At 39.9% G+C, this 21,216-nt stretch overlaps 3 protein-coding genes across 4 annotated transcripts; 1 reads left to right on the top strand and 2 right to left on the bottom strand.

Moving 5' to 3' along the window:
- Window positions 1-376: 376 nt before the first annotated feature.
- Window positions 377-3,427, bottom strand: cfap263 (cilia and flagella associated protein 263). The gene is made up of 9 exons (XM_019276599.2): window positions 3,216-3,427; window positions 2,648-2,783; window positions 2,325-2,486; window positions 2,096-2,245; window positions 1,692-1,802; window positions 1,474-1,572; window positions 1,237-1,344; window positions 934-1,089; window positions 377-756 (listed from the first exon to the last, which is right to left on the bottom strand). Exons 1-9 carry the CDS (start codon window positions 3,296-3,298, stop codon window positions 622-624), a joined length of 1,140 nt encoding a protein of 379 aa, XP_019132144.1. The 5' UTR covers window positions 3,299-3,427; the 3' UTR covers window positions 377-621.
- Window positions 3,428-3,489: 62 nt separating this feature from the next.
- parp12a (poly (ADP-ribose) polymerase family, member 12a) lies at window positions 3,490-8,706 on the top strand. Of its 2 annotated transcripts, none has more exons than XM_010736882.3 (11): window positions 3,490-3,928; window positions 4,948-5,083; window positions 5,217-5,475; window positions 5,561-5,710; window positions 6,081-6,270; window positions 6,400-6,574; window positions 6,719-6,954; window positions 7,042-7,129; window positions 7,241-7,371; window positions 7,676-7,827; window positions 7,974-8,706. In XM_010736882.3, the coding sequence occupies exons 1-11, from the start codon at window positions 3,612-3,614 to the stop codon at window positions 8,228-8,230; spliced, it is 2,091 nt and encodes a 696-aa protein (XP_010735184.2). In that variant the 5' UTR covers window positions 3,490-3,611; the 3' UTR covers window positions 8,231-8,706. The 2 variants fall into 2 exon arrangements, with proteins under 2 accessions (XP_010735184.2, XP_010735183.2); XM_010736881.3 differs by having other exon boundaries at window positions 5,558-5,710.
- Window positions 8,707-9,497: 791 nt separating this feature from the next.
- On the bottom strand, window positions 9,498-16,429 carry tbxas1 (thromboxane A synthase 1 (platelet)). Its single transcript, XM_027272841.1, has 14 exons — window positions 16,329-16,429; window positions 15,720-15,870; window positions 15,319-15,412; window positions 14,636-14,688; window positions 14,377-14,473; window positions 14,141-14,257; window positions 13,711-13,799; window positions 13,430-13,578; window positions 13,134-13,264; window positions 12,673-13,017; window positions 12,498-12,586; window positions 12,227-12,364; window positions 11,309-11,471; window positions 9,498-10,605 (listed from the first exon to the last, which is right to left on the bottom strand). The coding sequence occupies exons 2-14, from the start codon at window positions 15,818-15,820 to the stop codon at window positions 10,492-10,494; spliced, it is 1,680 nt and encodes a 559-aa protein (XP_027128642.1). The 5' UTR covers window positions 15,821-15,870; window positions 16,329-16,429; the 3' UTR covers window positions 9,498-10,491.
- Between the last annotated feature and the right edge of the window lie 4,787 nt (window positions 16,430-21,216).

Raw genomic sequence — 21,216 nt, 5'->3', positions numbered from 1 at the left:
TTGTGACAGCGCTTTAATACGAATATTATTTTAGCTTCTGTACATGTTCTTCATAGTCTTCAGCAATCCATAATACTTGAAAATGATCAAATATTTTGCATTTAAAATCTAAATAGAATCAAATATCTGCCTCTGAAATCTAGTGGAATTGTATAGTAACATGAAACGGTAATATTTTAGTAGAAGCACCTCAAAATTGTACTAAGGAGCCAAACTGGAGTACATTTACTCAGTTACATTCTACAGCTGTGACCTGAGGTTGTCTCTGCACATTTTACATTATGAGTAAACACATGCAGCACACATACACACGGACAGTCTGTGACAGTATGAGTGGTGAGAGCACAAAGAAAAGAGTGTTTCAGCCCAGATTTGAATTATTATTTTTATTCAATATAATTCAGTTTACAAAGTTTAGTTTGAAGGAATAGAACTTGATGGAGAACGGTCTTACATTTAACATTTCATTCTTCATAACGGTGTATAGTAAAAATCAAGTGGGAAAAAAACTAAAAGACACGATGAGGATTAAAGCTGTATTGTGTTCTCTCTACAAAGCTTTCTCTACGGCACACATTCTGTAATGAATCCAGTTGGCTTTTTTTCCAATTCTCTGAACCTCTATGTGCTGTTTTTTGATATGTATGGGAGCTTTACTGGAGTTTGGTATTCTGCAGATCTTGCTCCAGCCTCAGTACTGTATGCAGGAGTAAGAGTGGGTCTGTTCCAGGCTTTAGCGTGGGTCTTCAAGGCCATCTGGCGAAAACAGAAAATAGAGGGCCCATTGTTTTGGATACTATCACACAAGCGTTTCCCACCGGCTGAACTTTTAGACTGTGGTATGATACAAGTGGAGCAAATTTTTGCAGAGGTAACTGAGAATCCTGGAGAGAGTTGATTGTATTTTGAGGATGAGAATAAAACACTGCTTACCTGAGCAATCCCAACTCTCCTCTCCCAGGTGTGAATGCTCTGCTGCAGCTTCTTGCGTTTGTCCTTGATATGTATGTACTCCATGATATCAGGAGCTTGATAGTCTCTCATCTGGCGCCGCAGGTGTTGGTTGAGCACCTCTGCCTTTAAACGCTCCTGAAGAGAGAGAAAGTGACAACTGAATGCAAATAACTTTCAGACTCTTTGCTAACAAGTGGATTTCTTTTGTGAGGCCACGCTGGACTTGTTTCAGTTGTTGTTGTTCTGTTTAAGGTTTGACTTATTATTGGACTGATGACAAACCTCCTCAGTACGCTGTATCTCCTCCTCAATTTTTGCCATCAACTGCTTCCTGCTGCTGATGTCATTGCTCAGCTCTGTGGATTCCAATGTCACACTCTGCAACTTCTCCTGACAATGACACACACACACACACAGAAATAAACTGGAGCTATGTTCAAGGTGATAAGCTAGACTGCAAAGATGAGTTCATAAATCTACAGGAAATCACACAGACACACACACACATTTCTGAGTTACCCTGTGTGAGCTGAGGACACGTTGCACTTTCAAATTGTTCACTTGAAGTTCATCCAGGTTTGTGTCAACTCTCTGCTCACTGTACTCCTGGAAAATTTCCTAAAGACAACGCACAGACCGAACATCATTACGTTTACTAAAACACAGCTATCACAATCAACTGACAAAATAAAACTCTTTTCCAGCTTTCTTGGCCTCTCTGGACTTTCATTATCTACCTCGTACTCTGCTTTTCCTACGTCTTTTTTCTGTTGAAGCTGCTGCCGGAGCTTCTTCTCGTGGATTTTCAGTGCCTGGATCTTCAGATTAAACTTCTCCAGCTGGGTGACCTGTTTGAGTTTGTGATTGTGAACAGTACAGATGATGATAAATATGAGTAGGGTTGACAACAGTACTTGTAAAGGCAGATAACATTCATCAGAAAAATAGAAAAACAATTAAAAAAAAATTCTCACAGGGTTTTTATTATTATGTGTTATTTGTCCGGACTGGAAATGTTCTGCTTTTCTTTGTGTAATCTGGTATAATGACAATAAAGCTGATTCCTGAACCCTTAAAACTTGAATCTACTCAGATGCTGCTTTGCACAGCTTGTTCCCATTAGACTGAACCTTATTTTTACCTTTGTCTTGTCTTCGATGTACTGGAGCACCTTCTCGGTTTCCTTCATTTCTAACCTGTTGTCTTTCATAGGTTTGAGCAGTCTGCGTTCAAACTCATTCTTAGCCTTTCGAATATCTGCAAGGCGCAATTCTGCTTCTTTCAGAGAGGCCTGGAAAGACAAAATAAGATCTAACTGTACAGTCTCTGTTTGTTTTGTTTTGTTTTTCTATGCAAGGGCGTGTTGTAACCTTGTAGCTGTCCTGAATTCTCTCATATCTCTGTTTGAGTTTCTCCTGGTCTTGCCGTGTCTCTGTTACTTCTCTCTGTGCCACATGAAGCTTTTGTTCCAAGGTCAGCTGATTAAGGCGCTCTGATATGTTAACCCGGGACTTTCGCCTCCTTCCACGACCCTGGCAAGGCACACACACACACACATATACAAGTTGATGATGAAAAGTGTAGGTCCCGATCTGCATATTGTATTTCTTTGTGTGAAAAGTGAGCAAAATCTGTGGAAAACCTACAATCACAAAAGTTACTGTGTTTTGTCTTGTCACTGGGTCGAACTTACCCCACCCTCCAGCTGGGAGGCTCCTGCTGCGCCCAGACCGTCTCCCCCAGCATGGGACACCAGGTCCTGAGGATCCAAGTGGCTGATGAACCACTCAAACATGTCATTCTCTGCCAGGAGGGCTGCATTGGTGCGTCTTCAAAGTCAGATAAAGAAAATGTTTGAAGGTTGATTATGCTGAAAAGATCAATCTAAATGTGTAGAAAGAGGGTTCATAATTTAAAGGACCAGTGTGTAGGATTGAGTGGCATCTAGCTGTATAGTTGCTGACTGCAACCTCCACCTGTCAAATGTTACTCGCCTAAAAATGTATCCAGCTAGTAGTTAGTACTGAGGACATAAAAATACAAAATAACTCTATAAATATGCTTTGTCTTCTGTTAGCTTAGCTCATTGTTCATCATATTATGATGTTTTAGTAATATTAGCTAGCTAAGCTAACAGCTACAACCATATTGGTCAACAACAACTTAGCTTAGCGTTAGCAATTTGCAGAAACTAGATGAACAAATCACTTTTTGTCGATTAAATCGATTAAAGAGGCTCCTTGATTATTTATTTTCATTACTTTAGCTCTTCGACTCGGTGGTAGAGGAGTTCCTTTTGTTCTTGTGTGACTTCTTCTTCCAGCAACGAAAGCTCATCCTCCATGGTTGCTATGGTACACTAAACACCGCCACTGGTTGCCAAGGCTGGTGTTGCCTTCAGGTGCTTGCCTCTTTAATGTGTAAACTTTTCAACCAATAAAGAAAGTGTGGTTTAAGGGACCAATAATTTTGTAGTTTTATTCATCTGAATACTTTTTTATATTCCTATTATCACGTCCACTATTATGCCACTGTCTCACTTCGTTCTCCCCCCTTTTCTTCTTTTTACTTTCAGTTTCATTTCTCTGTAAGCGGACGTCGCAGTAGCTGTGAGGAGTTGCTCTAACAGCGGCGTAGGTGACTTCGCCAAACTCAGGATGACCGCAATTTCTAAATCAATCACCAAAACTCTGTGCGACAATCAGGGATGTTTGGACTTCAAGCGCCTGGATGAGAGGATCAAGCAGAGTTTCACTGTCGCGGAATCAGTCCTGCGAAGTGTCCTCTTCGACGACGGTAGAATAGCTATTCAGGAAGGCAGACAGAAAGCTGTCGGCAGTCAAATAATCAGCCCGGACAGTCTGATAGTGGCTAAAACCAGTGTGCGACTCTGTCAGAAAAAACCCGGAGAGTGTGCACAGTGCGACGGGTTACACCTGTGCAGGTATTATGTCTGCGGTGACTGCACTTTCGGGTAAGTAGTTGTTGCTGTACTAAACATGGAGGGGTTGTCTTTGTCCAAAACAAAGTACAAACAAAGTCAAAGCGAAGCAAAGTTAGGCCATGTAGTTTAACTTCAAAATCCAACACATGCACACAGGTGTTTTCACTTGGATTAGGCCTTTTTAGGCCTCTAGGCTGTCTGGGTGTGTACTGATCACTCCTGGTGGTTTTGCATCAGTCAAAACAGCTCACACCTTTTATCATCTTATTTGTGTAATACGTTTGGTGACCTGTTCTCCAGCAAAGCTCCACCCATCTTCAGCCTGAGCAGAGGCCTGATCAAACCAAACAGCTGAGCTGTGAGGGTTTTAAAGGTGTAACAGGGTGTAGACACTGAGCTCAGATCAGTGTCAAAGGTGATTGCTGATCTTATGCTCAGGTGATAGTTTAATCTTTTAAAACAGATATTTGCTCAAGAATACTATGATGACTCTTTTTGCTCTCTATGCCTTATTGAACTTGGCTTAAATCTAGGCCTAAAACCAAAGGTGACCAAACACTTACAGTTGTGGCTCCCACCCTCTTGAACTGCCTTCTATGAACTCAGAAAACCCCCCCACAGACACGTCAGTTGCGATTATATTATACTTCGCATCATTGTTTTATGCTTTTATTATTATTTCCTGATGATTTCCTGTTTCCCATAAATCTAACATATTGGATCTTTACTGCTCGCATTGTGCAAAACAACAGAAAATCTTAATGTTAAGAGAAAAAGACATAAACATTTTACGGCTTCACAAACTATTTGGAATTCTGTGAAAAACAAAACTAATATTGACAAAGACCTCAAGTCAGAGCAGAAAACGCACACTGCAGGTCCCTTATATGACCACAAGATGGCAGCAATCAAATAAACAATGATAACGTACTAATGAGTGGTGTTGTCTACAATGAAAGTATGGGTTATGCCCAGACACCAAATGGATACTCTGAGGCATTTTTTAAAAACTTTAACTGAAATAATATATTCATTTTGTTATTTTTCAGACACAAGTGTAAAAATTCCCATACTCTGGCATCTACATACAATGCAGAGCTTTTGAAGAGGTATGGCCTTCATGAACTGACAGAGAAACAGCTGTTCCAGCTGCTACTGCAGAATGATCCTTATCTGCTTCCTGAGGTAGGTTGTACTAGTAACAGTAGGAGACAGAGGTGGGAATTCAGAATATTTCTTTTGTGTATAAAATTACGTATATTTCTGAAGTGGTCTGTATTTTTCTTGTAATTTTCCTCTGTACACTCCTTCCTTTTAGATTTGCCCACATTACAACAAAGGCAACGGCTCACACGGTTCCTGCAGGTTCACCACTACCTGCACCAAGCTTCACATCTGCCAGCACTATGTGCAGGGTGACTGTAAGTTTGGCTCTTCGTGTAAGAGGTCCCATAATGTCGATGCACAGGGATTGAAGATCTTAAAGGGATTCAGTCAGGAGAATATTACAAACATTCTCCAGATCTACAGAAATAAATACATCATCATGGGACAACAGAAGAGACAAGCTGTTCCTGGTAAATAATACGGACTGTAAAAAGAAACTTATTGAACTTTTGAACTGCTCAATACATTTGATATATGTATGTGTATCTCCAGTAGCAGTACCGGAGGTGAGAAACTTACCTCAGCAGCCTTCCCACAGCAAACCTGGATCCCCCACTAGTTCTGCTTGTCCATCTAAACCCATGAATGATGCTGACAGGAACGAAATCTGCCTCTTCTTCATTCGCAGACACTGCAGCTTCAAAGGTAATACTAAAACTATTCATATCTACAGTAACTTCTCAATATACGTCTGTAGATGTGTGTCAAATTCACACTGCCAGGCAAAAGGGGCCCATATTTCATCTTTCTCTTAAATCAGATACAGATTTCATGCAATGTCTATGATGGAAGTGGTCTGTAAAAGAACAGTAAGATTTAGATATCAAAAGTATTTGGGATAACACTTAAGCAAAACTTGAGAGTCCGTATCGTCCGTTCTGTTTGCTCAGACTCTTTATCCTCCATACAGAAGTACTGTAGAAGGCATTGCTCCACAAAAAACTATAATGAAAAACTTGTCTCTCCCTCCTCATCCTTGTTATCTAGTCTACCACTGCCTTTGTTTTTTTCACAGAAAAGTGTGCTCGTGTCCACTGGCACCTGCCTTACAGATGGCAAGTTTTAGACAGCGATGGTGTGACCTGGAAGGATATGCCTGATATGGAGGAAATTGAGAAGGCCTACTGTGATCCAGGACATGACACAAGCAGCACGGAACAACCAGCGCCCACCTTAGGGATTTTCAGATATCTGTCTATTCAAAGGTGCATGAATGGAGAGATAGACCACAGTTCTCTTTCTAAAGCAACAAATAGATTCTCAATTTATTGACATCCGTTTAAGTCTTTAGAAATATCCTCTTGAAGTAATTGTTTTATGTACACTACTTTCAGCTCTGCATCCCCCGCTGTGCAGTCAGTTGACTTCAGAAAAATGACATATGGAGGGTCTCCAGTTCGTCGCCTGTCCACTGTCTCTTCTGTCTCTAAGCCCCCTCACTTCATTCTTACCACACAGTGGCTTTGGTACTGGAAGGATGACAACGGGACATGGGTCGAGTTTGGACAGGTCAGTCAAACATGTATGAATAATGCAGCTATGTGTCTTTAATTCGATCCTTTACAGTTCCCCTTTTCATTCTTTACTCTGCAATTTTTTTCCATTTCATTGGCAACAAGCTTTTATGGATTCCTGTCTGATTCTTCTCTTTAGGGTGATGGTGACACACCAGCCTCTGTCACCTCTCCAACTCTGGAGAACGTGTACCTTGCAGACAGAGATACAGAGGTTCCTTTTGGAGCTGGCAAACAACAGTATATCCTCCACTTCAAAGGAGCACCAGGAACCCTGCAGATGTTTCAGGAGAATATTAAATACAAAACCAAGAGAGAGGTCAGACGAAGGCCTCACTTTGTGTCTGCTCATGATGTGGAGTCCAAACTAAAGAGGTATTTTTTATTTCTAGTTATAGATGGAGATGTATTCATGCTTTGGACCGGGTGACTTCACAGTTATTATGTTTGCTTCCTCTTTAGCACATCATCACCCAGCTCCAGTTTATCCACAGCTGAAAGTTTCCCATCCTACTGGGACAAGAATGCTCTACCAGACTTTGGATACAAGGTAATTTAATTGCATAGGCTCAATATTTGAGTTTTACTGTTTTGGTCTCTTTTTAAAATCAAATATATTTATGCCTTTCATTAATCCACATTGTACTCTTTCATCTTTCAGCTCATACCTCTGTCCAAATCTGGGAAGGAGTATAATAGGATTGACATGTTGTTTAAGCGCACCATGCCCCAGCACAAAATTAGCAACATCCAGAGGATCCAGAACCCATCACTGTGGGAAGTCTTTCAGTGGTAAATCATAGTCCTCTACCTGACCTACACAAAGTTATCACCTGAATCTACAGCTCTCCTCAGCATTATGGAGCTTTAAAGCAAGTTTCAGCTCATCGTTGTATTTGTCTGGCCCATATCTATACTGTTTTGATCCACTCTCACAGCTCTTATAGAATTGTTTGTGGCCTCAGCAGGAAGCTGTTTGAAAAAGCTCTAAAACAGCAGACAGACAGACTTAGCTGATGCACATTGTGAAGCAATTAGCAGCTAAAGAGCCTGATATTTTTCTTAAGAGTTCATGTTTTCTATATTATGTGTTCAGGCAGACAGAGCATATGAAGAAGAGGAATGGAGGGAAAGCTGTGAATCAGCAGTACTTGTTCCACGGGACAGACCACTCCCTGATTGAGGCCATCTGTGAGCAAAACTTCGACTGGAGGATGTGTGGTGTCCATGGCACAGCCTATGGCAAAGGTACAGTGAAGCAGTTTCAACAGCTGAATATAATAGAATTAGTCCTGTTTTTAAAGTTTACTTTTGTGTGCAGTAGAAAATAACCTACGACTCTTTTGGAATGTGTCAATAGTAACACTCTCCAACACTACACTATTATCTTTTAGGGAGCTACTTTGCCAGAGATGCATCCTACTCAGACAGATATTCCAGCATTAAACACAGCGTGAACAAGGTCATGTTTGTTGCTCTGGTCCTGGTGGGAGAGTACACCAAAGGACGCAGCAGCTATCTTCGACCTCCACCGAGAGGAAACAGCAATACCCTCTACGACAGTTGCGTTGATTGTGAGGCCAACCCTGGCATCTATGTCGTCTTTGAAAAACAGCAGATTTATCCAGAGTATCTTATCAATTACTCATAAATTCAAAATTATGTTGTTTCCTTGTTTTTTGCTCAGGGGAAAAAGAATCTTGGGATGTCCTTTACAAGAAACAGCTGGTGGCTTTCTTGCAAAGTATCAAAAGTAAAGCAGAAGTACTCATAATAATATACTCACAGGATGGCTCCTGTGAGTATATTATTATGTTAAAGTATTGAATTGAACTGAACAGTTGAGGCAAATTTAGAAGCAGATGATTTAAACTCCTTTAAATACTGTTTCAGATTTCATAAACAGATGATATGTTACCTTTTTCCTCTGATGTGTAGTGGAGTAATTTTGTTAAGTAGATGAATAATACTCATAATCAATAAAAAAATATTCTGTTTGGTTTTGTTGTGGTAAGAATGTGTAAATGTCAAATCTGAATAAAGGATACTGAGGGGGACAAATTATCTGCGTGTTTAGTTTTGTAATGAAATCCACTTGTTATGTAATAAACACATTACAAATTGTCAGTCAGTGTGATTATATAACAATAGAACAAATCAACACAAGAAATGTCATTATAATGTATAAATAATACACACCCATTTTCAAACACCCCAAACCATCTTTAATCACAGTTGCTACATGTTGTTTCATGGACACATTTTAATCAGTAATCCATCTGTATTCTTCTTCTTCTCCTTTCGGCTTTTCCCTTCAGGCGTCGCCACAGCGAATCAGTTGCCTCCATCTAAAAACTGTCTTCTGCATCCTCTTCTCTCACACCAACTACCTTCATGTCCTCTTTCACTGCATCCATAAACCTCCTCTTTGGTCTTCCTCTAGGCCTCCTGTCTGGCAGTTCAAAACTCAGCATCTTTCTACTAATATATTCACTATCTCTCCTCTGGACATGTCTGAACCATCTCAGTCTGGCCTCTCTGACTTTATCTCCAAAACCTCTAACATGTGCTGTCCCTCTGATGTACTCATTCCTGATCCTATCCATCCTGGTTGCTCCCAAAGAGAGCCTCAGCATCTTCATCTCTGCTACCTCCAGCTCTGCCTCCTGTCTTTTCCTCAGTGGCACTGTCTCTAGACCAAACAACATCGCTCGTCTCACCACAGTTTTGTACACAGTAATCCATCTGTATTATACATTCAAAATGAAAATTATTCAAGTGTGTCATTCTCAAGCATCTCTCCCAGACACTGACTGAACCGGTATGATTTACTTTGTTAAATAAATAATAGTTGTGTAACATTTTCATATCAGTTAGGTGTAAATGTTCTTCATAAACAATAATGAATTATATTGTCATCAAGAGAAAAGTGATAAAATGATTTTATTCCTACACATAAGTTGCACCCAAGGAATGTGAGCTAGTTGGGGACACCTAATATACACTGACTCAGGTGATAAGGAAAAAAAGTTCTTTCAGAAACTACGTTTCACTCTAAAATAGCAGCTTTCAGTTGTTTAATCATCAAACAAAGTCTTCAGCATACTCAAATTCATTTTTTTCTGCCTGGACTGGTTCTGTAGGCTCACCTCATCATTATTGCATTTTAGTACACTTTGTACAATAAATTTCTGCCTTTCTGTTCATTCAAATAACTGCAGTAACTTGTGAAGACCATAAAATCAATTAAAACCCTAAATTCACTCACACATTAATAACAGAATCACACAATGTAAGGAGGAAGAAAAACAGTAACCTGATGAAAGTGAAATTAAACCATTGATCAGATTAACGGTTAATGAAAAAAAAAAGTTAAGATAATAACCTTTCATGACAGGGCAGTGTTGTAACCTGTAACCTGTTCAAAATGTTCACCACTTAAACAGTAGAAATATTGCTATATATACAGTGATAAGAGGCTGATGGCTGCTCTCTGTTAGGCAGAGCACATTTCTTTTCCTGTCTTCTCTTCTCTCTTTATTCATACGTCCTCCATCTCCCTCTCTGCTTCTTATTATTTATCACCAAAACAATTGATGAAACTATCAACACAAAGTTAAAAAGTGCCTAAAATGTGTCCTCTCTACCGTGCCTGACTGGACAGGTGACAATTGGATCAATCATACTTATTATACTATACTTATTATTATTACAGTCTATCAGTTCTGTGCAACATCAGTCCACTTTCCAGTTCACTCCCTGAGAAAGAAAGGCACTATATGAGCACTGTGGTCGAGTTATACAGAGTCTCCAGAAAAAATCCAGATCCAATTGTCTTTGTCTCAACATGGATCTGCAGAATGATTTGTATTTTTTTTAAATATACCATCCAAGAAGATGAACTGTGACTTTCTAATTTTCTGGTGTAGAATTCCCTTGACCTTCTTCGAAGCGTCTTTTTTCAAGTTTCACAAATATGCCATTCTTAGGTCCTAGAGTGCTTGACGACTTCAACTCAAGAGGGACCTGCACAAAGAAAAAAATGTCACATGTAAAGAGCATCGTCCATACATGTGTAATGGAAATTTGTGCTGTTCCATTCTTTATTCTTTATTTATCCTCTGTATCAAGTTGCCAATAAGCTATGATACTCTGTTGAACATTTGTGCAAGCTTCGCAACCATTTCTATGTTAGGGTCAAAGCTTTTGCAAAACAGTTCCCTCAGTCCCAGTTTAAACTTTTCTTTTTTGTTACATTAAGGTCGTGTGTATAAATCGTTTTACTCTGCAGACTGTTGACCTTCTTTGCAAAGAATGGAACTATTCGAAAACGGCTTAATTCTCAAATTCTTTTTTAAATAAACTGATACAAGCAGCCAAAATTAGCTTTTTCCGCCAGGTAGCTCTGCTCAGTAGAGCCACTGCTCCTTCACCTTGGAAGGAGCCAGCTGAGGTGGTTTGGGCATCTGATTAGAATGCTCCCTGGCCGCCTCCCTTTGGAGGTGTTCCAGTTACGTTCAATTGGGGCGTCTGGAGCACCCTGCTAAACCTGCTGCCACCGCGACCAAACCCCAGATAAGCAGATTTTAAATTGATGGATTTTAAATTTAGAATGTCTTTGTAATGTCATTACTTTGTAAGTGTGTCTTCTGTGTCTATGGGTCCTTTCTTAGACGCAAACATTGTTTTAACAGATTGTTGTCTTTAGTGTTTAAAGAGTCTAGCTCACCTTGGTCTCAGAGCAGGCCACGATGCTGAACTTTTGGAACAGACGCACAAGAGCCATCTTGATTTCCAGTTGCGCAAGCCTCATTCCCACACAGTTACGGGGACCAGCACCAAACGGCAGGTATACAAATGGATGGCGACTAGCCTTGGCCTCTGGTGTGAATCTGGAGATCGACCACAAATAATATTAAGAGTCAGTCTGTATCAAAGTAGTCCATTCTTGCTTGTGAATGACTGAAAGAAATGAAATATTCTAAACTGAAAAAAACAATGAAGTTTATTAGTTTGAATGTCAAATATTTTGTCTTTGTTCTGTACTGAATTGATTATAGATTTGCAAATATTGGCGTTCTGCAATCAAGGTTGTAGTATTGTTAGACATACATGACAGCAGAAAGTTTCAAGGTTGTGTATACAGCATATGTTCATGCTAAAGACTTTGACTGGTGCAACAAAGTCAAAGAACAAACAAATGTCTTTATGCTGTGCTGTTGCAAGTTGCATGAAGTTCATTCAAATTCACTGTTGACAGAAAACATTTCTACAAGACAAAACAAGGTATTAGTTGTCATTATGTCCTGACAGTAGTGCCATGACATCTTCCTGACCCCTGAATCCAGGCCTTTTGTCAGGAAAGACCGTGTTAACAATATCAGGAAACTGATGCAGCCATCATTAACCAAGCGTTTCATACTGTGACCTCTGTGAGTTCTTTTTAGTCATGATAGTTATATCCTAACGTGTTTCATCTTTTGAGCTGCTTGAGTAATATCCAGAAAGTTATGTGACAACATATCAAGAGTTCTGATTGGGTGTTTCACACTACCTTCAGAAATATGGTTAAGCTGTGTGTCAGATTTAGATGATAATGAAACATGAGGTACATAGTTTTTCTTATTCATTAAGAACAGTCTCCTACCGCTCTGGGATGAACTTCTCAGGCTCTGGCCAGTGCTCTGGGTCGTGGTGGAGGAAACCTGCTGGGATCTCCAGCGATGCTCCTTTAGGGAGGAACTGGCCGTTCACCACGCAGTCTTGTTCGATGTCTCTCGCAAACCTTTCGGAGGTAAAATGCCATTTTATTCCCAGTACTGCATGTATGTGCAGAAATAAGTAAACCAGTACCACGTGACAGTACTAAAATCTAGTAAAAATGTATATTTCATCCTAATTTAATGTTCTTAATTTACCTGAATCCAGGGGGATAGAGGCGCAATGCTTCACTTATAATCATATCTAAATACTTCAGCTCCTGGACGTTTGTGTAATCAGGTGACTCCTACAGCAAAAGAAAAAACACAAGAGATGAGATAAATCCACAACTAAAATCTTATGTCGTAACTATTAGATCAGCAACACACTCACATGTCTGGTGAAGAAATCATCCACCTCTTCCTTTACTTTGCATTGACATTCGGGGTGGATTGCCAGGAGGTAGCAGGTGAAACCCAACGTGTTGCTGCTGGTTTCGTACCCCGCCAGAAGAAAGACAAAAGCCTGACCCACGATCTCATCCTCAGTCATCATCTTTTTCTGTGGACGCCTGGTGGGTGGCTCATGTGGGTGTTCCTGATCAGAGGCCGACGGTTGTGTCTGCTGGTTCCTGTGATTGAACTCACCAGCAGAGTTTGCTGTGTCAAAGTGTTCCAGAGACACTAACTCCTTGCTAGTTCGTGCATCCAGCATCAGCTGAAGGAAGTCTCGACGTCTCTACATGCAAAAAAGAAAAGAAAAAAAAAAAAATCAATACATTTCATTTTAAAACAATTCATCAGAAATTATCAGTTGTGTTGTATTTAAGATTATAAAATGTCAATGCCGTTCACCTGTTCAGGAGGTTGCTCCTCTCTCTGCTTGATGATCTTCTGAATACTGTTGATGAAGAACTGATTCACCTGGTCTCGTCTTTTGTCGGGGATGAGTCCCACGAGAGGAGCCGCAATGAATGGAAAAGCAACTGGACACACAAATCAAATGTGTTGGTGAAACTTTGAAAACTACAATCAGTACAAGCAAATACAATGGACATATTTTTATGCTTCATGTGTTTGAGGTCTATGCTTATTATTATTACTATGTCTATAATTTACATATAAAACAATGAATATTAAATTGAACTGACTGAAAAACATCATGATGGGACTGAAGAAAGAAAACGAGAGGGACATATGCGCATGGTGGACAAACGGATCATCCGGGTGGTTCTGAGAGTCCACCTGAATTGCGAATGCCACACTGGCAATAACGTCTAAGGTGAAGTAGCCAAAACACCTGCCAAAACACACACACACACACACACACACACACACACACACACACACACACAAACAAACACAATTATGATGGAGGACAGGAAAAGATTCCAAAAGTCTAATAGCCTCTGTTCACTGCAAGTGTGATTACTTGTGAATGTCAAAGGCTTCTCCTGACTCAGCGTAAACATTCAAGTTGTTCATCAGGGCATCGGTGGCTGTGTTGATGAGCGGAACCATCTACAGGAAATTTAAGAGAAATAACTGCTGTGACTTTCTGCGAAAGAGAAGACAACAATCAACCTGTCTGGTAAATATAGCTCATTAGAAAAGGCTCAATGAGTTTCCACAAATATAAAAAGCAGACTGAAGCTATACAGCTGAGGAAGCCTTTATAGATCAAAAAAACAATAAACACACAAACTGAGTGGATGAACAGTAACTGCTTTATATCAATATTTTTCCATACAATTACTTAGAAGTATTTGATGTTGATCATGCAGCCATGTATGACCTTTTCTAACTGTCAAATTTTACAAAAAATAAGATGATTCTAATCAATGGGCACATTTATATCTCACCTCTTTCATCTTGGCAGCGCTGAATGTTGGGGTCAGGATGCTCCGCACTCTCTTCCAGTGTTCATTCTTCAGCGAGACCAGACTGTCAGAGATGGGCTTAGTTGCAAAGCGAAAAATCTGAGACAGAGCACAAAGTACGGGCACAAAGATCTGTTGTCATTATATCATAAAAAATTGTGTTAGAGTCATGAGTAAGCACATAATACACATGGGCATGCTTTGGTTATTGTCTTCACCATTCGGTTTGAGAAGCTGCTGAAGTCCCTGACCAACACTTGTCTGAGCATGTCAGGGTCTGCGACCACCACCACTGGTCTGCGGCCCAAATAATACCTAAGATATGCCAAGCAGAGTTTCAGTCAAATCAAACAACAACTGCTAATGTGTTTTTATCGAGCAAACATATATTTAATTTTACAAAATGGAAGAATTCAAATCAATAAAAATGTTCAGATCATCCTTTTATTAGATGTTGAGATAGAAAGTATTTCTTACCCACAAACTCTGCCATGTGTCTTTATGATATCATTGATAGGCTTGTAAAAACCCTGAAAGTAAAAGAGCAATATCACAACAGAGTAAAAATAACATCCCACAAAACCAGATGTAAAAATGTACTTAGTTAAATCAGAGTTTTTCCTGAGGCTGCAGCTCAGCTAACACTGAATCCTTCTGGTTTCTGGATACTTGACAGACTTGCCTCATTTAAAGATACTGAAACCTGCTTTGTGGTCAGAGCTACAGGGGCTATGACTACTTTGCCTGATCAACTGAATATTGATAACATGAAAACAGAGCAGATTCTTCATGAGTAAAGAGTGTTTTTTATTCTTCCAGCTTTCTATTTTTTAGCAGTGGAAAATGCTATACTAGCATGGATATTATTTATCCAAGGCTGAATGTATTGATCAAGTAGCAAAATTAGTAAAACAGTCTCGATAGCAAACCAGAGGCTGCCTCCAAATAAACTAAAAACACAATATAATGATTCATACATTAATCTATCTGGATTACACCCACATCAAACAAACAATACTACTGGGTGTAGCAGTAATATGTTGTAAGGAAGATTTTTACATCAGTGTTTAAAGTAGTACAAATGTAAGTTAAAGACAAAGAAAAAAAAGGTTAGGGAACTACAAGGGCTCAGTTTAATGTGAACTGGAGCAATATCTTACCTGGCGAAACAGGAATATGTTTCCAAAGAAAGGTATTGGCTTTGGATGCTTGATGCCACATTGAGAGAGCACTGAAAAGGGGTAAACTGAATACCTAGAAGATAGAGATGTGCAGATGAGTGAGAAATAGGGATTAAAAAAAGGAATACAGTGAAGAATATATCTTTTGCCCTGTTGCCTCCAAAAATCTTGACTGATGTGAACACCTGTCGACTGTCTGGTTGAAGAAGACAAGACCCTCTGTTCAGCTTGTTTGAGTTTGAGCTTGAGCTTCCCCATTAAATGCTATCAGGACATCTGAATGGGAATATCTGAACGGGTGTGTTGGATTCGTGTGATTAGATGACATAATTGACAGTGACTTCAGCATCACGAACAACATTTAGAAAGCATTTACTCACCAATAGAGAAGACCAAGGAAGACAAGGAATAGGCTGAGTGTGACGGACCATCCACTGGCTTCATTGTGGAAAACATTTAGTATGCCAACCACAACCTCCATGATGTCAAAAGTCCTCACAGTTCTTTGCTGCTGTTATTAAAATATGGATTCTTGAAAAAAAAGGAGAAGAGAAAAAAGATCAGCTCAGCGTACAAGCTGCTGAATAAGTACACACAGGAACCTACAAAAACACTGTAGCTGCCTCCACAATGACTCCACATCTCCAAAATTATTAAATATACTCCCTAACGGAGCACATGAAAATGACATGTGACCTATGCTCCATTAAGTCAGTCTCTGAGTTACATATTTGTTTTGCTCACCTTTCCTCTGCATGTAAAACAAAAGGAGCATGACTGTCTCTGAAATTTGGCATGGATAAATACTGGATTTGGGACCAGTTTATATGCAAACCCCTATCATATCATATCAGTGTTAAAGCTCAATCACATGCACTTTAGTATTCATTTGAAATAACAGCGTTTAAAACCTCTGACGTCGCCTGTACGTTGGTACATTTGTGATGCTATGTCTATTATTAAATGTACACTCACTCAGTTACACTTACCCCATCTCACCTCCTCTCACTTGCCAATATTGTTTTCAGTCCTCTCCATCCTGTCAATAAGTCGTAGTCCAACAGAAAGCTGAGGTCCATACTGCCACCTACTGACGTGAGTGTAAAGCATCCAACACCAGATTAGAGAGATCAGGCATTGTGTGTGTGCGTGTGCACTGGTGGTGGTGTGGTTATGGGGAGAAGAAGTTGTTTACACAGTCATGTCATGGGGACCTCAAACACTATGGGGACAAAAAACCTTCTGAAGGTGCCTGTGTGGTTTTTAGCCTTGGCTCATAAGTGATGTTTGCCGGTTATGTGTCTGTATGTGTGTGTGTCAGTACCAGTCTTTTTTGGGCACATCTTCTCATTCAGACGTCCAGTTATTGGTAATTGTAAAAACGAATCTTCTACAGCGGAAGTAACTCTTGGTCTTCCGTTCTTGGGGCAGAGTCAGTTTCATCATATCATTTGATGCTTTTTTGTGAATGCACATGATGATACAATGTTCCATTTATTACAGCAGAGACACCTAACACCTAATATACATGTGTCTGCGTGGGTTCTCACCGGGAATGTGAGTGTGAATGGTTGTTTGTCTCTATGTGCCCTATGATGTGCTGGAGACTTGTCCAGGGTGTACCCAACCTCTCACCCAAACTCAGTTGTGGTTACAAATAATAGGTCGATGGATATATGGATGTATATATACATATATACATATTTATTATAGATGTCATATGTTAATATGTAATTCATCCAATGTAATTTGACTTATGTTTTGGACCTCACTTTCAGAGATAAAATCAAGGATGGGGCTCAAAACTGTCTTTTCGTAAAAGATGAGGTGCCTAGCCTTGGTCTTGTTTTTCCCGTTGGTGTCTTTTTACCCAAATAAGAGTGGATGATCCCCTCATAAAAGCACACGTTTGATAGCGAGCTTCTTATCTTCTTGTTGAGCAGTTGTAAAAATAAAAAAATAAAAAAACTTTGGCAGGTCACGCAACAAGTGTTTCCTCGTGCTCCACTGGTGCCCCTCTTACTGTTCCTGTCATGTTGGCCTTCCTGCTGGTGTTCAGTTGCTGTTCCTCAAAGATGGACTGTCAGGCAACTGCAGGTACCTGTTCAGCATTAGCAGCCTGTGGGGCAACATCAGAAGCTAAAGATCAGTTCAGAGGAAAGTAGCATTGAAGAGTCAGCTTCCCCAGCTTCTGGCCTCAGCTCGTCCACAAAAATGAGCAGCAAAGAGAGCTGAGAGAAGATAAGTACGAAGAGGCCAAGAAGGTTTTGTGAAGGAAATCTTACAGAGGCAATTTAATGAACTTGACCCACTTTTAAAAATGCAACTTTATTGTAATCCTTTCCAATCTATTCATGTATACAGTCATTTAGAGCCCCTTTTATCCAATCAGAGATTTTGCCATGTGGGATTTGTGAACTTGTCACTGGTGGGTACATTATGAAGCAGTCTGGTGTGTCTCTACAACATATCGTTTTTGTTTTTTTGTTTTTGTTTGTTTTTTTGCTGTGTGTATCACAATAATGATGAATTGTCAAGTCCAAAAAGTCGAAATGCCACCTCTCAAAAACACAAAGATTGTAGTCATACACCAGTAAAACCACAAGGTTGTTTTTTTGCAGTTCCTTAAATTGCCAGTAGAGTGCATTCACACACCATATTATGTGTAACAAAAATGGGTAACAACATCAGCATCAGAAAGCGTGTGTTTTAATAGTGCCCTTTATTCTACATAAACACATGAATCAAACTTTAACTATCTGTTAACAAGTGACACTGAGTAGAGTGTACCCTAGTAGAGTTGACAGGTGGCTCAATTTTTGCTAAACTCATATTTCACCTTATTGTAAGTGTCTGTGTACCACATCTGCAGGGCACATAAACCCTGTTTATGAAATCATTTGATGATTTCATGATTCATGACTGAATGTATTGTAAGTGGCATAGAATGATGAAATCTTCAGGTGAATGCTCAATTAATTTTGATCAATCTCAGCTGTTTTAGGGTAAAAATCAGCAGCAAACAATGCCCTTCTTTCAGTGACATAGGCCCACTGCTGATGCACTATTCTCCAGAGTTTGACTTCTAGGAAAAAAGACGGAGCACCAGGGCAACTGCCCTTTCTGAATTTAGATGACATAGCATCCTAATTATGCAGATCCAATGATGATCACTTATCCAAATCCTTTGAGGTGTTAAACAAAGCTGACTCTACAAGTCTACTATTGTGTATGTGTTTGTCTGTGTGTAGGTGTGTGCATGCTTGCATACATGATATATGTGTGTTGAACTGTACACATCAGCTCTTTAACTAACAAATACACACATCAGGTGTGTCCAAAAACTCCAACATACATACACCGATACACAAGTAACTGAGTACAATCTGTCAAGCAGTGCTCTGGCTGTTTACCTTTGGCCTCAGTGTTCGGGCTTTTGCAGAACCTCCATCATAGAGGGACAGAGAAAAGGTCAAAGAGATTGACAAAAATAAAGAAAGTTATTGAATACAAGAAGAGGACATCTGGATTCATAAGAGGCTTTCACTCAAAGTTCATTCTCCCAAAGTAAAGATGCACAATATTTCTGGTCTGATAAACATGTGACATCCTTTGCGCAGCATGCAGCCAGGCAGGAATAACAATGGGAGCTGGAGCGGCACTAAGCTATAAATAGCGAGACTATCTGAGGAAGAAATAAGGAGTTGGATATAGTCTGCTCTCAGGTCCGCCAGAGGGCACTGGGAGACTAAAATGAAACACGACGAAGACCCCTCTCCTTTGCGAGTCTACAACCACTCAGTGTCAGAGTTTAACGTATGGCTGAGTGTAGTCTGAAAGCAATATTGGAGAGTTGATGCCCAGTTAATGGTGCAAATGGGCACATAGGCAGGTACATGTAATGTCACCATTTCTTTTATAGCAAGTGTTGGTTTATGTCTCTTTCTGGCCCTCTATCCCCGTTTTCAAGACCTTTTCAGAGACCCTCAGACCCTTTTAAACCATTCAAAATCTTTGCAGGTTCCATGAGGGCACAGTCTGTAGAATAACCTTTAAAAGTGCAAAGCCCCTGCAGGAGCACTTCAGTCATACACAGAATCATAACCTGCTGTTATATCACTCTGTTCTTTTAATGCCAAAGAAACTAAAATTCAAAGAGAAATGTAGTTCATTTGTCAACGCATGTCAAAGTTGCCTCAGGGTTGCACTACAAGTTGGGGTTTTTTATAAGGTACTTATGCATAGTCAATGTAGAGGACGGTCATCACACTCCCAGTTTGGAGGAGCAGACAGAAGTCCTGGCATGGAAGTAGAGCAAAGCACTGCTGTGGACAGGGTCAGCAGAAAAATGTGCTTTAGCTTCTTAAAAAAGACCCAAATAACCCAAAGCCCCCAAAGACCCAAAAATATCCATTTATGTGTACGCTACAGTGAGCATATTCTCACCTCTTTACCTTGCTGTCAGATCTGCAGCATAATTTGGTCTTAACAGTTGGCCTTGTTGCCTTAAGCGTAGCAATATGCAAGTTCTGCGGTTGGGACAACGTAACACCAAGAAAAACGGTTGTCTGGCTATATATATATATATATATATATATATATATATATACACTCACAGTACGGCATACACTTAAAGAGATACTGAGTTTTTTCCATGACAGGTTTTCTGCCTGCTTCTTCAAACCGTCTGGTGTAGAAATTGTAAACAAATGTATATCTAAGCTCATATAAAACACCATCAATAATCAAATTATTAAATTATTTATGAGTAATTTGTGTGGCAATACACAAACTCACATGGCTGTCTGTGGTTATAAGTATGATTTTGATTCAAGACCAATAGTATATCTGTATCATATTTTAAGGAGGAATCTCCCACCAGGCAGGCTTAAAAGAAATTCTTAACAGAGTTGAATTTAAGCTCTTAAGAAATAAATACATTTTCACCCTATGACCTTACTACACAGTTCAGCAGAAAGCAGGAAAAGCCATGACTAAATACTCCGTTTAAGACAAACACACACCACTAAAAGCAGAGGAATTTTTTCGGGCACGAGAGAAAAGAAGCTCTCAGCTTTGGCAGGTTATTCAGTGAGGGCAGACCTTGGCAGAGTAACAGCCTGAACACTGACAGAACAGTCTCTCTGATGTGTCATGTCTGATGCTTAATGAGTCCAGGTAAAATGTTTGCTGTGAGACAGGGGCAAGGGAACTAATGAAATCCCTACCACCCTGCCTTCAGAAGCAATTACTTCAAAATAAACATTAAGCACCAGACGATGTGTCAAATAATGTCGAACAGCTTAAACTGCAAATGCAGTGTTGCATTGAAAATTCACAGAAATTCCTTAAATATTTTTGTGCTCCAAGGAGGCTCTCAAAAACTTCAAGGGACAGAAGAGCATTGCCAGGCCAGAGCATTAAACAGCCTCTGTATGCTTATATTAGCCTCTCCTCTGTGAAATGAGGTTAAGTAATGAAGGCATTAAAAACATACTTGGGATGCAGTGCAATCTCTTATCAGTGGTACTACCTCCTAAAAAGCCATGGTGTCTTTATTTCTGTTTTATTTCTAATCCATTCTTTTACAGGCTTTATTTGGTGGAGACAAAAACAACCAATTACAGTGCAAATAATGTCAGCTGTGGTGGCCCTTCCTTTCATGCCTGATTTGTCTTTGTGTTTGGGCCTCCATGTTCCTTTGTGCTTCCTCCCGTTCCAGTCGGTGCCTGCCTGGCTTCCTGGCCTCGGCTGCTCCTGCTATATTCTCCTCCTGGCTTATTTACATTATATTACATCCTATTTGAATGAAACCTGCTGTGAGATGACTAGAGATGTAGACAGACTCTGGACACACACAGAGCAAAGTAAAGCAGA

This window comes from Larimichthys crocea, chromosome XXI, assembly GCF_000972845.2.
Source record: "Larimichthys crocea isolate SSNF chromosome XXI, L_crocea_2.0, whole genome shotgun sequence".
NCBI lineage: Eukaryota > Metazoa > Chordata > Actinopteri > Sciaenidae > Larimichthys > Larimichthys crocea.
This window is presented reverse-complemented; position numbering and strand designations above follow the sequence as displayed.